The 15,657-nt window shown below is 43.9% G+C and overlaps 1 protein-coding gene across 1 annotated transcript in view; it reads left to right on the top strand.

Moving 5' to 3' along the window:
* The window catches only part of AHCYL1 (adenosylhomocysteinase like 1), a 707,570-nt gene that overhangs the window by 645,008 nt on the left and 46,905 nt on the right, over positions 1–15,657 (top strand). The window contains exon 15 of the mRNA XM_073615883.1: positions 12,473–12,551. Coding sequence (XP_073471984.1) covers positions 12,473–12,551 — 79 coding nt within the window. The remainder of the gene's footprint in view (positions 1–12,472; positions 12,552–15,657) is intronic.

The following is a 15,657-nucleotide window of genomic DNA, read 5'->3' as shown; positions in this document are numbered from 1 at the left end:
CATCACTCCCATCCCTCCGGAAACGCCTGCTGGGTATGCGGCGCTGTTGCCCTCCCAGACAAACTGGCCTGTTGCAGGTGCCTCGAGGAAGCCACCAAAGAAAAAGATCCGGATACCAGAGAATTCCTTGGAGTTTTAGCCCCACAGGCTTTGATTCCAGAGACGGAGTTTTCATCCTGGTCAAGAAAAAAATCAGGGGATCTGCGCACGGTTCTGGACCTAAAAAATCTCAACCGATCCATCCGGGTAGAGTCATTCAAAATGGAAAGCCTGCAGTCGATCCTCCAAGCCATAAATCTGGGAGACTGGATGCTTTCCATAGACCTCCAGGACGCCTACCTGCATATCCCGATTCACACCGCTTTCCAAAGATTCCTTCGCTTCTCAGTAAATCATGGCCACTTTCAATTTCAAAGTCTCCCGTTCGGGGTCTCGACTGCCCCCAGAACGTTTACGAAGGTCTTCTTGCCAGTGATTGCCTCCTTGAGAGAAGAAGGTCTAAGGGTCCACCACTACCTGGACGACATCCTCCTTCTCTCAAACAGCCAGGGGTCCCTTGTACAGCACCGGGAAATCCTAGTCTCCACGCTAAGAGCAACATCCAGCCCACCCAAAGGATGGTCTTTCTAGGGGCCGAACTGGATACCCGAGCAAATACAGTACTGCCACCGGAGAAGATACCTCCATTGATCCAGAGAGTGAGAAAATCAATCTTGGCAGCACCCTTACCAGCCAGAGCATGCCTCAGTCTCCTAGGCTCTCTGTCAGCGACCATCCCAATGGTCCAGTGGGCGCAATGGAACTTGAGACCCCTTCAAACCTCCTTTTTGCATCAGTGGGACGGTTCGTCCATGTCCCAACCGATATACATCTCGGAAGAGGTCAAGCTATCACTACAGTGGTGGACGCGGCCTTGCAACCTGAGGAGATGCAAACAAATAGTCACCCCCCATCAAGAAATAGTGACTTCAGACGCCAGCTTGGAGGGTTGGGGGGCGCACTATCAACATTACGCGGCTCAAGGCCGCTGGCCTTTCAGGACCCAGGACTCTGTCTCAAATGTGCTGGAAATGAAGGCAGATTTTCAGGCCCTCTTGGCCTTCAGCCCTCATTTGAGGGGGAAACAAGTTCTCCTAAAAATGGACAACAGAGTGGCAGTAGCCTACATCAACAGGCAGGGCACCAGGAGCATCTCCATGATGCAGGAGGTCCGCCTGGTGATGGAATGGGCACAACTGAACCTCCTGGATCTGAGGGCGGCTTAGATTCCTAGACCAAGGCTGTTCCCAGAGGGTAGTAGATACATTACTCCAGGCTAGAAAGCCTACCACCAACAACACCTACATGAGGATCTGGGAAAAGTTTGTTACCTTTGCACATCAGCAAGGTTGGGATTCGTCTTCTCCATCAGTGTCACAAATTCTGGAGTTCCTGCAATCAGGCCTGGAGAAAGGTCTTGGGTCCAGCACCTTAAAGGTTCAAGTGTCAGCCATTTCCACCTTGACAGGAGTCAAGTGGGCTCATAAACCCCTTATACAGTTTCAGAAGGCCTGCCAAAAATGAAGGCCCCCCAGGAAGTCTTCATTCCCGGCTGGGATCTCTCAATTGTCTTGGAAGCCTTATCTAAAGAGCCTTTCTTCCCGCTTGAAAGCATCTCCCTCTGGGACCCGACGCTAAAAGTCTCCTTTTTAATTGCCATAACATCAGCAAAGAGAGTCTGAGATGCAAGCCCTGCTAACCAAAGAGCCATACCTGATCATCTACCCGGACAGACTAGTCTTGAAACCTTCGGATCGCTTTATCCCGAAGGTTTCCTCTTCCTTCCACTTTAATCAGGAGATCGATCTCCCGTATCAGGGCGACCCTCATTCACTGGATGTCAAGGGCAACATCTTGCAATACCTATCGGCAACCAAGCCTTTTAGGAAATCGGAAAACCTCCTAATCATCTCACACGGCTTTAAAAAAGGCCAGGTGGCGTCAGCTCGTACCATCGCCTCATGGCTGGTAAAGACTATCTAAAAGGCCTACTCGCTGAGCACTTTACAGATTCCCGAGGGCTTGAGGGCGCACTCTTCCAGGGCAGTGGCAACTTCGTGGGCAGCCTACTGTAGAGTCTCGGCGGAAACCATTTGTAGAGCAGCCACCTAGTCTTCCAGAAACACCTTTATATCCCATTATAAGGTGGACGCTGCGCGCCTATCAACAGTGGATTTCAGGAAAACCGTTATCCAAGCCAACTCTTCCATTCCTTGTTAATAAAACTTATTTTGCATTCCCACCCAGTTTGCGAGTTATTCCCCAAAGTGTATGCTGCCATGATGCGACAGGAAAACGGAAAATTGTATACTCACCTTTCCGTAATTTTTCTTTCCTATCGCATCTTCATGGCAGCATACAACTACACACCCTTCTGAGGTGATTTATACATACAGAGAATACTGGGGCGGGTGCCTTCTCGTCAATTTATAGCTATGTGGTCCTTTCAGGTTGTGGGGGCGGAGTCACAACCCAAAGTGTATGCTGACATGAAGATGCGACAGGAAAGGAAAATTACGGAAAGGTGAGTATACAATTTTCCGTTTTTTTTTTTTTTTGTCCTTTTTTTCACACAACTAGAGCTTTATTTTGGTGGGTTTTTTATTTTTTGCGCTATAAATGAAAAAAGACCAAACATTTTGTTTAAAAAAAATGCATGTTTTTTGTTATAAAATTTTGCAAATTAGTATTTTTTCTTTATGGATTTTGGCCCAAATTTATACTGCTACATATCTTTGGTAAAAAAGAACCCAAATAAGTGCATATTATTTGGTCTTTGTGAAAGTTATAGAGTCTACAAGCTATGGTGCCAATTACTGAAAATTGATCACACCTGATGTACTGACGGTCTGTCTAATTTCTTGAGACCCTAACAAGCCAGGGCAGTACAAATACCCCCAAACGACACCTTTTTAGAAAGTAGACAGTCCAAGGTATTTAGTAAGAGGCATGGTGAGTTATTTGAAGTTGTAATTTTTTCCCACAATTCTTTGCAAAATGAAGATTATTTTTTACCACAAAATTGTCATATTAACAGGTTATTTCTCACACACAGCATATGCATACTTGCAATTACACCCCAAAATACATTCTGCTACTTTACTTGAGTATGGCGATACCACATGTGAGACTTTTTCACAGCCTGGGCACATACAAGTGTTCTAGTGACGTAAATTACACACATAATTTTTTTGACTACTTTACACTTTTGAAGACCCTGGAGTACCAGGACAATGGAAACGCCCATAAAATTACCCCATCACCCCAACATATATTCTATGAGGCATAGTTAGTCTTTTGAATATGTCATTTTTTTCCACAAGTGTTTGGAGAATGTGGAAAGAAATTGAAAAATGCATTTTTTTTACACAAAGTTGTCCATTTATAAGATATTTCTAACACATAGCATGTACATAGCTAAAAATAACACCAAAAAATATATTCTGTTACTCCTCCTGAGTATGGCAAAACCACATGTGGGAGACTTTTACACAGCCTGGTCACATACAGAGGCCCAACATGCATGGAGCACCATCAGGTGTTCTAGGGACATACATTTCAAACCTAATTTGACTTTCTTTTATACTTTTGTGAGGCACTAATGGGCACTGTAGTGGCATGGATGTGGCACGAATGAGAACTGATGTGGCACGAATGAGAACTGATGTGGCATGGATGAGCACTGATGTGGCATGGATGAGCACTGATGTGACATGGATGTGGCACGGGTGAGCACCGATGTGGCACGGGTGAGCACCGATGAGGCACGAGTGAGCACCGATGTGGCACGGATGAGTACTGATGTGGCACGGATGAGTACTGATGTGGCACGAATGAGCACCAATGTGGCACAGATGATCACTGATGTGGCATGGATAAGCCATGAATGAGGATGGAATGGTACCAGCTGATTGGAGAAAAGCCAATGTAGCACCAATATTTAAAAAGGGCCCAAAAAACATTCCTGGGAATTACAGACCAGTTAGCCTAACATCAATAGTATGTAAACTCTTGGAGGGGATGATAAGGGACTATATACAAGATTTTAGTAATAAGAATGATATCATTAGCAGTAATCAGCATGGATTCATGAAGAATCGTTCTTGCCAAACAAATCTATTAACCTTCTATGAGGAGGTGAGTTGCCATCTCGATAAAGGAAGGCCCGTAGACGTGGTGTATCTGGATTTTGCAAAAGCATTTGACACAGTTCCCCATAAACGTTTACTGTACAAAATAAGGTGCGGTGGCATGGGCCATAGGGTGAGTACATGGATTGAAAACTGGCTACAAGGGCGTGTTCAGAGGGTGGTGATAAATGGGGAGTACTCAGAATGGTCAGGGGTGGGTAGTAGGGTTCCCCAGGGTTCTGTGCTGGGACCAATCCTATTTAATTTGTTCATAAACGACCTGGAGGATGGGATAAACAGTTCAATCTCTGTATTTGCAGATGATACTAAGCTAAGCAGGGCAATAACTTCTCCGCAGGATGTGGAAATCTTGCAAAAAGACCTGAACAAATTAATGGGGTGGGCGACTACATGGCAAATGAGGTTCAATGTAGAAAAATGTAAAATAATGCATTTGGGTGGCAAAAATATGAATGCAATGTATACACTGGGGGGAGAACCTCTGGGGGAATCTAGGATGGAAAAGGACCTGGGGGTCCTAGTAGATGATAGGCTCAGCAATGGCATGCAATGCCAAGCTGCTGCTAATAAAGCAAACAGAATATTGGCATGCATTAAAAGGGGGATCAACTACAGAGATAAAACGATAATTCTCCCTCTCTACAAGACTCTGGTCCGGCCGCACCTGGAGTATGCTGTCCAGTTCTGGGCACCAGTCCTTAGGAGGGATGTACTGGAAATGGAGCGAGTACAAAGAAGGGCAACAAAGCTAATAAAGGGTCTGGAGGATCTTAGTTATGAGGAAAGGTTGCGAGCACTGAACTTATTCTCTCTGGAGAAGAGACGCTTGAGAGGGGATATGATTTCAATTTACAAATACTGTACTGGTGACCCCACAATAGGGATAAAACTTTTTCGCAGAAGAGAGTTTAATAAGACTCATGGCCACTCATTACAATTAGAAGAAAAGAGGTTTAACCTTAAACTACGTAGAGGGTTCTTTACTGTAAGAGCGGCAAGGATGTGGAATTCCCTTCCACAGGCGGTGGTCTCAGCGGGGAGCATTGATAGCTTCAAGAAACTATTAGATAATCACCTGAATGACCGCAACATACAGGGATATGTAATGTAATACTGACACATAATCACACACATAGGTTGGACTTGATGGACTTGTGTCTTTTTTCAACCTCACCTACTATGTAACTATGTAAGGATGGATGAGCTAGGGATGGAGCATGGATGAGCAAAATGAGGATGGATGAGCCAGGAATGGAGCATGAATGAGGATGGATGAGCTAGGGATGGGGCATGGATGAGCATGAATGTGGATGGATGAGCCAGGGATGGAGCATGAATGTGGATGGGTGAGCCAGGGATGGAGCATGGATGAGCATGAATGTCGATGGATAAGCCAGGGATGGGCACAGATCAGCGCTGTGGGCACTTCAAATCCAGCCCACAGCGCTGCTGCACTGGCTCCCTCCTCGACTCACGCTGTACCGATCGGTGTGATGAGAGGGGAGGAACCAGATATGCTCTGTTTGTTTACAAGTGATCACTCCGTCATTGGACAGAGTGATCATGTGGTAAAAGGCCGCTGTCATTGGCATTTACCCCGATCCGTGACACGCTTGATCTGGGAGACCCGTCGGTCACAGACATTCACGGCGGCGCGCGGGAACGCAATTCTGGTGCGGACATCATATGACGGTCTCCCAGAGTTAACCGACCGCGCTGTAGCCGTCATTAGGCTATGGGCCGGTCGGCAACTGGTTAATGTGTTTTTATAATATTGGGACACACATCACCATTTTTTGGAACAATAGTATGATCCTTTGTATTGGAATACATATAACCAACAGACATTGAATTTAGCAACACAGTGCAGCATAATGAGTCTTTTGAACATGTCATTTTTTTTTCCACAAGTTTTTGGAAAATGTGGAAAGAAATTGAAAATGCATTTTTTTTACACAAAGTTTTCCATTTATAAGATATTTAATTCTTTTATATAACACATAGCATGTACATAGCAAAAATGACACCCCAAAATATATTGTTACTCCTCCTGAGTATGGCAAAATCACATGTGGGAGACTTTTACACAGCCTGGTCACATACAGAGGCCCAACATGCAAAGAGCACCATCAGGTGTTCTAGGTATATACATTTCAAATCTAATTTTACTTTCTATTACACTTTTGTGAGGTACTGATGGGCACTGTAGTGGCATGGATGTGGCATGGCTGAGAACCGATGTGGCATGGCTGAGAACCGATGTGGCATGGCTGAGAACCGATGTGGCACGGAAGAGCACCGATGTGGCACGGATGAGCACCGATGTGGCACGGATGGGCACCGATGTGGCACGGATGGGCACCGATGTGGCACGGATGAGCACCGATGTGGCACGGATGGGCACCGATGTGGCACGGATGAGCATGAATGAGGATGGAGGATGGATGAGCCAGGGATGGAGCATGAATGAGGATGGATGAGCCAGGGATGGAGCATGAATGAGGATGGATGAGCCAGGGATGGAGCATGGATGAGCATGAATTGGGATGGATGAGCCAGGGATGGAGCATGGATGAGCATGAATTGGGATGGATGAGCCAGGGATGGAGCATGAATGGGGATGGATGAGCCAGGGATGGAGCATGGAAAAGCATGAATGTGGATTGATGAGCCAGGGATGGAGCATGGATGAGCCAGGGATGGAGCATGAATGTGGATGGATGAGCCAGGGATTGAGCATGACTGTGGATGGATGAGCCAGGAATGGAGCATGAATGTGGATGGATGAGGCAGGGATGGAGCATGGATGTGGATGGATTGGCCACTGATTGAGCATGGTGGAATACATATAACCAAGAGACATTGAATTTAGTAACACAGTGCAACATTTGTATTCCTTTTCATTTCGCTTCAGCACTGGTTTTATGCGAGGTTCGTAAAGATGGCTACAGTGCCTTGCAAAAGTATTCACCCCCCTTTTGTTGCCTCACAACCTGGAATTAACATGGATTGTTTGAGGATTTGCATCATTTAATTTACAGAACATGCCCACAACTTTGAAGATGTTTTTTTTTTATTGTGAAGCAAACAACAAATAGGACAAAATAACAGAAAAAGTCAATGTGCATAACTATTCACCTCCCTAAAGTCAATACTTTGTAGAGCCACCTTTTGCGGCTATCACAGCTCCAAGTTGCTTTGGTTAAGTCTCTATGAGCTTGCCACATCTTACTACTGGGATTTTTGCCCATTCCTCCTTGCAAAACTGCTCCAGCTCCTTCAAGTTGGATGGTTTGCGCTTGTGAACAGCAATCTTTAAGTCCGACCACAGATTTTCTATTGGATTGAGGTCTGGGCTTTGACTACGCCATTCCAACACATTTACATGTTTCCCCTTAAACCACTCAAGTGTTGCTTTAGCAGTGTGTTCGGGGTCATTGTCCTGCTGGAAAGTGAACCTCCGTCCTAGCCTAAATTCGCACACAGAGTGGTACAGGTTTTGCTCAAGAATATCCCTGTATTTAGCACCATCCATCTTTCCCTCAACTCTGACCAGTTTGCCTTTCCCGACTGCTGAAAAACATCCCCACAGCATGATGCTGCCACCACCATGTTTCACTGTGGGGGTGGTGTTCTTTGGGTGATGTGATGTGTTGGGTTTGCGCCAGACATAGAGTTTTCTTTGATGGCCAAAAAGTTCAATTTTAGTCTCATCAGACCAGAGCACCTTCCTCCATACATTTTGGGAGTCTCCCACATGCCTTTTCCCAAACTCAAAACGTGCCATTTTGTTTTTTGCTGAAAGTATTGGCTTTCTTCTGGCCACTCTGCCATAAAGCCCAACTCTATGGAGCGTACGGCTTATTGTCGTCCTATGTACAGATACTCCAGTCTCTGTGCAGTGAAACTCTGCAGCTTCTCCAGGGTTACCTTAGGTCTCTGTGCTGCATCTCTGATTAATGCCCTCCTTGACCGGTGCGTGAGTTTTGGTGTGTGGCCGTCTCTTGGCAGGTTTGCTGTTGTGCCATGTTCTTTCCATTTGGTTGTGATAGATTTGATGGTGCTCCTAGGGATCATCAAAGATTTGGATATTTTTTTTAATTACCTAACCCTGACTTGTACTTCTCAACAACATTGTCCCTTACCTGTTTGGAGAGTTCCTTGGTCTTCATGGCAGTGTTTGGTTAGTGGTGCCTCTTGCTTAGGTGTTGCAGCCTCTAGGGCCTTTCAAAAAGGTGTGTATATGTAATGACAGATCATGTGACACTTAGTTTGCACACAGGTGGACATCATTTCACTAATTATGTGACTTCTGAAGGTAATTGGTTGCACCAGAGCTTTTTATGGGCTTCATAACAAAGGGGGTGAATACATACGCACATGCCAATTATCAGTTTTTTTATTTCTAAAAAATAGTTTTATGCATATATTTTTCTAATTTTACATCACCAACTTAGACTATTGTGTTCTGATCCATCACATATAATTCAAATTAAAAAAACCTTGAACTAAAGGCTGTAATGTAACAAGATAGGTAAAAAGCCAAGGGGGTGAATACTTTGTGAGTTTTGATTTAGATATCTGTTACATGCAGTTTTTTCTACCAATTAAGATAATATATCTAAAAGTCAAAAGGCGTGCTCAATGCACATGGCAGTACATACGTAAATATATATACTGCAGAAAATGTATGCTCCAAATAAAAAAATATTAAAACACGGTACTGGCATTGTTTAAATAATGAGAAAAGATAAATATTGTATAAAAGCAAAAAACAACACAAAACACAGCTATCTATGTTGGTGTTTCTGTGCATACTAAAAGTTCTATAGGTAAAAGTATTGATGTATACTGTTAAATATATACAGTCAGGTCCATAAATATTGGAACATCGACACAATTTTAATCTTTTTGGCTCTATACACCACCACAATGGATTTGAAATGAAATAAACAAGATGTGGTTTAACTGCAGACTTTCAGCTTTAATTTGAGGGTATTTACATCCAAATCAGGTGAACGGTGTAGGAATTACAACAATTGTATATATGCCTCTCACTTTTTAAGGGACCAAAAGTAATGAGACAATTGGCTGCTCAGCTGTTCCATGGCTAGGTGTGGGTTATTCCATCATTTAGCCCATTTACAAGGAGCAGATAAAAGGTCCAGAGTTCATTTCAAGTGTGCTATTTGCATTTGGAATCTGTTGCTGTCAACTCTCAATATGAGATCCAAAGAGCTGTCACTATCAGTGAAGCAATCCATTATTAGGCTGAAAAAACAAACCCATCAGAGAGATGGCAAAAACATTAGGTGTGGCCAAATCAACTGTTTGGAACATCCTTACAAAGAAAGAATGCACCGGTGAGCTTATCAACACCGGAAGACCACGATAAACAACTGTGGTGGATGACCGAAGAATTCTTTCCCTGGTGGAGAAAACACCCTTCACAACAGTTGGCCAGATCAAGAACACTCTCCAGGAGGTAGGTGTATGTGTGTGGTAGTCAACAATCAAGAGAAGACTTCACCAGAGTGAATACAGAGGGTTCACCACAAGATGTAAACCATTGGTGAGCCTCAAAAACAGGAAGGCTAGATCAGAGTTTGCCAAACAACATCTAAAAAAGCCTTCACAGTTCTGGAACAACATCCTATGGACAGTTGAGACCAAGATCAACTTGTACCAGAGTGATGGGAAGAGAATATGGAGAAGGAAAGGAACTGCTCATGATCCAAAGCATACCACCTCATCAGTGAAGCATGGTGGTGGTAGTGTCATAGCGTGGGCATGTATGGCTGCCAATGGAACTGGTTCTCTTGTATTTATTGACAAAGTGACTGCTGACAAAAGCAGCCGGATGAATTCTGAAGTGTTTCAGGCAATATTATCTGCTCATATTCAGCAAAGTGCTTCACAACTCATTGGACGGCGCTTCACAGTGCAGATGGACAATGACCCGAAGCATACTGCGAAAGCAACCAAAGAGTTTTTTTAAGGGAAAGAAGTGGAATGTTATGCAATGGCAAAGTCAATCACCTGACCTGACTCCGATTAAGCATGCATTTCACTTGCTGAAGACAAAACTGAAGGGAAAATACCCCAAAAGAAGCAGGAACTGAAGACAGTTGCAGTAGAGGCCTGGCAGAGCATCACCAGGGATGAAACCCAGCATCTGGTGATGTCTATGCGTTCCAGACTTCAGGCTGTAATTGACTGCAAAGGATTTGCAACCAAGTATTAAAAAGTGAAAGTTTGATGGATGATTGTTAATCTGTCCCATTACTTTTGGTCCCTTAAAAAGTGGGAGGAACATATACAAACTAATGTAATTCTTACATCGTTCACCTGGTTTTGATGTAAATACCCTCAAATTAAAGCTGAACGTCTGCAGTTAAAGCACATCTTGTTCGTTTCAGTTCAAATCCATTGTGGTGGTCTATAGAGCCAAAAAGATTAGAATTGTGTCGATGTCCCAATACTTATGGACCTGACTATATATAAATGTTAGCCTGTTTATTAATTGGGCTTTAGTGAAAACAGGCTCCCGCATTTCAAACAACATTTCCAGACTTGCGAACACTGGTATTTACTATAGCACTTCAAAAAAACTGAGGGAAGTTAACTTGTAGTTTTTCTGGTCTGGGCATGCTCAGTTGTGTCACTACTGAGATGTGTGAACTGGGAAAAGTCGATGCCCGTTTGGATTCTTTGAAATATATCACTTTATACAGACAAATTTAGAATTCTTTTAAACAGTTATTCTTTAAAATGTTCAACAAATGTTTAGAAAGTATAAATTGCTTGTGATCATGTTTTAAACAAGATTTTTCTCTGCTATGCACCTGGTTCTATGAGGGGAATTAATGATGGTCGCTAAGTTTTGTGACCATTAGTAAATTTGGAATCGTGACTATTTGCCGACTAAGTGCTTTAATAAATCCTTTTTCTGACTAAAAGTAGTCGTAATCTATGGAAGTGAAACTATTTACAGACTAGGTGCTATAGTAAATAAACCCCTAATGCCGCGTACACATGGTTGGACTTTTCGACCGGACTTGTCTGACGGACGCCGACAGACCAAATCCGGCGAACAGTCTGATCAGACCTTCAGCGGACTTTTCCAGTCGCAAATCTGACGGACTTTAGATTTGGAACATGCTTAAAATCTTTACGTCGTAACTCCGCCGGACCCAGAAATCCGCTTGTCTGTATGCTAGTCCGATGGACAAAAACCGACGATAGGGCAGCTATTGGCTACTGGCTATCAACTTCCTTATTTTAGTCCGGTGTACGTCATCACGTACGAATCTGTCGGACTTTGGTGTGATCGTGTGTAGGCAAGTCCGGTCGTTAGAAAGTCCGTCGAAAGTCTGTCGGACTTTTGTAGCTGAAAAGTCCGACCGTGTGTACGCGGCATAACTGACACTGACAATAATAATAAAAAAAAAACCCTGTTCAAAAAAATACTGACCTTTTGACCCTGACACAAACACTAACCCCTGGCACTGACCTAGATCAAACCGTGATCTAGATTATTTATTTTATTTTTGTTTATTATTCTTTTATTTTTTTTACACACACTTTTTTTTTTTTTTCCTTTCTGCAAAGACAGAGAGAGATACGATGTATCTCTCTCCTCCATACACAGAGAGAACACGGGGGGGGGGCTTCCCAGTCAATCAGAGGCTAACAGCGATCAGGTGACCTGGAATTGGGAGTTCCGGGTCCCGATCGTTAGTACAGGGCCTCAGGCTCCCTGTGAGACCCCGGACTCTGTGCTGGGAGCACGCCACGCGGAACGCTCCCAAAACAAAGGGAGATACGCAAATATGCGGCCCCAGGGAAAAAAGCCCAGTCCAGTGGGGCCGCATATTTGCGTACGCTTAGCGCCAAGGGACATGGTTTGCTCCTCCCTGTTTTGGTTAATTTCCTGCCACAGTTGTGTTGTGGTAGGGGCTGTTCCTTATTTTCCTCCACTTATTGCTTTGCTTAGTAGGAGTGGGGTTATAGCCTAGAGTGGACTTCATACTGTCCTAATTTTCCTGTAGGTGGCAGTATATCTCATGGTCTGGAATATACAGAGCTGTGCCCCTCAAGGAACGTCCTATTTATATTTTATGGTGAAAACAAAATCCCAATCTTAAGAAGAAAATACTGTTGTCTATCTCTGCCTAACAAACTGCAAAACCAGATAACGCTTCAGTAATTACAATCCACAATTATTTGTTTTCTTTTTGGGCTATCCCCTCTCTTATTCATTTTTTTCTCTCTTCTTGTAGGCTCTAGCATTAATTGAACTGTACAATGCTCCAGAAGGCCGTTATAAACAAGACGTATATTTGCTACCAAAGAAAATGGGTAAGTGCTGTGTGTGTTTTTTTAGCGTTTGCTTGAACATTTGGTTATGGCACTTTTTGAGCTTGTGCGGGCCTATATATTTCATATTGCACCCAAACTTTTTTAATTCAATTTTTAACCACTTCAATACCAGGCACTTAGACACCTTCCCGCCCAGACCAATTTTCAGCTTTCAGCGCTGTCGCAATTTGAATGACAATTGCGCGGTCATGCTACACTGTACCCAAACAAATTTTTTATCATTTTGTTCCCACAAATAGAGCTTTCTTTTGGTGGTATTTGATCACCTCTGCGGTTTTTATTTTTTGCGAAACAAATAAAAAAAGACCGAAAATTTCGAAAAAAAACACGTTTTTCTTTGTTTCTGTTAAAACTTTTTGTAAATAAATACGTTTTCTTCTTCAATGACGGGCACTGATATGGCTGCACTGATGGGCACTGATACGGCGGCACTGATGGGCACAGATGAGGTGGCACCGATGAGGTGGCACTGATGGGCACTGATGATGGGCACTGATAGGCGGCACTGATGGGCACTGATAGGTGGCACTGATAGGTGGCACTGGTATGCGGCACTGATGGGCACTCATAGGTGGCACGGATGGGCACTTATAGGCGGCACTGATGGGCACTCATAGGTGGCATTGATGGGCACTCGTAGGTGGCATTGATGGTTACTTATGGGTGGCACTGATAGTTGGCACAGATGGGCACGGATGGGCACTGATAGATGGGCACGGATGGGCACTGACAGGTGGCATGAATGGACACTGATGGGTGGCACTGATGGCATTGCTTATTTGCAGTGATGCCCCTAAGGGTGGCATTGCTGGGCATCACTGCAACATAATTGTGCCAATCAGTGCCCATTTGTGGGCACTGATTGGCACAGATTTGGCACACTGGGCACATGTGGATGGCCATGGGGTACATACCTGGCCATCCACATGTTGCCCCTTCCCTGGTGGTCCTAGTGGCGATCCCAGGTGGTCCAGTGTGGTGATCTGCGGGGGGGCTGCGCTGATAAACAATCAGCGCAGACCCCCCCTGCCAGGAGAGCTGCCGATCGGCTCTCCTCTACTTGCGTCTGTCAGACGCGAGTGAGGAAGAGCCGATCAACGGCTCTTCCTATTGACAGCGTGATCAGCCGTGATTGGACACGGCTGATCACGTGGTAAAGAGCCTCCGCCAGAGGCTTTTTACCAAGATCAGTGTAGCGGTGTGTCAGACTGACACACCGCTCCACCGATCGCCGCGATGCGCGCCCCCTGGGGCGCGCTGCGGCATGTTATCCTGCTGGACGTCATATGACGTCCAGTCAGGATAACAGAACCACTTCCCGGACGTCAATCCGCTATAGGGCGGGCGGGAAGTGGTTAAATCAAAGAGTGGTCAGCAGGCAGATATGTAATCTATAGCCATAAAAGAAAATAAGTGGGAATACCAAGAGTAACTAGGGGTACCGAGTGTAACTGGGAGTACTATGAGTACCAAGTGTAACTGTCCATCTAGTTCAACCAAAAAAAAAAAAACATACAATCCCATATACACAATCTCCTACCCAGTTAATCCAGAGGAAGGCAAAAAACTCCAGCAAAGCTACATATAGTTACATAGTTACATAGTCAGGTTGAAAAAAGACATCTAGTTCAACCAGAAAAAAAAAATACAATACCATATACAGTACACAATCCTTCACCCACAGTTGGTCCAGAGGAATGCGAAAAACCCCAGCAAAGCATACTCCAATTTACTACAGCAGGGGAAAAAAATTCTTTCCTGATCCCCTGAGAGGCAATCAGATTTTCCTTGGATCAACTTTACCTATAAATGTTAGTACCCAGTTATATTATGTACACCTAGGACAGAATCCAGGCCTTTTTAAAGCAATCTACTGAGCTTGCCAGAACCACCTCTGGAGGGAGTCTATTCAACGTTTTTGCAGCTCTTACTGTGAAGAAACCTTTCCGTATTTGGAGATGAAATTTTTTTTCCTCTAGGTGTAAAGAGTGCCCCCTTGTCCTCTGTGATGACCTTAAAGTGAATAATTCAACACCAAGTTCACTATATGGACCACTTATGTATTTGTACATGTTGATCATATCCCCCTTAATCTCCTCTTCTCATAAGGGAATAAATTCAGTTCCTCTAATCTTACCTCATAGCTGAGTTCCTCCATGCCTCTTATCAGTTTGGTTGCCCTTCTCTGCACTTTCTCCAGTTCCCCAATATCCTTTTTGAGAACCATGCCCAAAACGGAACTGCATATTCCAGATGAGGTCTTACTAATGATTTGTACAGGGGCAAAATGATATCTCTCTCTCTCTGGAGTCCATACCTCTCCTAATACAAGAAAGGACTTTGCTCGCTTTGGAAATCGCAGCTTGGCATTGCATGCTGTTATTAAGCTTATGAACTACCAAAACACCCAGATCCTTCTCCACTATGGATTCCCCCAGTTGTACTCCCCGTATTATATATGATGCATGCATATTCTTAGACCCCAAGTGCATAATTTTATATTTAAACCTCATTTGCCACTGTGTTGAAAATATCTCTGTAAGGACGTTATTCCACTTCATAGCTTGGTGTCATCTGCAAACACTGAAATGGCACTTTTAATTCCAGACCCTATATAATTTATAAAGATATTAAAAAGTAAGGGTCCCAACACATAACTTTGGGGTACACCACTGATAGCCTTAGACCAAGTAAAAATTTTTAACCACTACTGAATTCTGTCCTTTAGCCAGTTTTCTATCCATTTACAAACTGATTTTTCCAAGCCTGTAGATATTACCTTTCACATTAGCCATGTGTAGGGAACTGTGTCAAACGCTTTTGCAAAATCCAAGTATTCTACGTCCACAGCCACCCCTCTGTCCAAGGTTTTACTTACTTCCTCAGTTTAATTTGGAGTACTGGGAACACTGAGTGTAACTCTGAGTACGAGGAAGCTGGGGGCCGTGAGATAAGGAATCAGGAGGAGAGGCCACCGAGGGCTGTGTAAATTAGGAATAGAATGAATTAGAGTCAGGAAGTGAGTTTAACATTAAATTGGGCAGAGTATAATGCCTAATTCTCTAGGATTATCCCCATTAAGTTA

This window comes from Aquarana catesbeiana, linkage group LG02 (genome assembly GCF_042186555.1).
Source record: "Aquarana catesbeiana isolate 2022-GZ linkage group LG02, ASM4218655v1, whole genome shotgun sequence".
Classification (NCBI taxonomy): Eukaryota; Metazoa; Chordata; class Amphibia; order Anura; family Ranidae; genus Aquarana; species Aquarana catesbeiana.
Note: the sequence above shows the minus strand (reverse complement) of the source record. Positions and strands in the feature narration are given on the sequence as shown.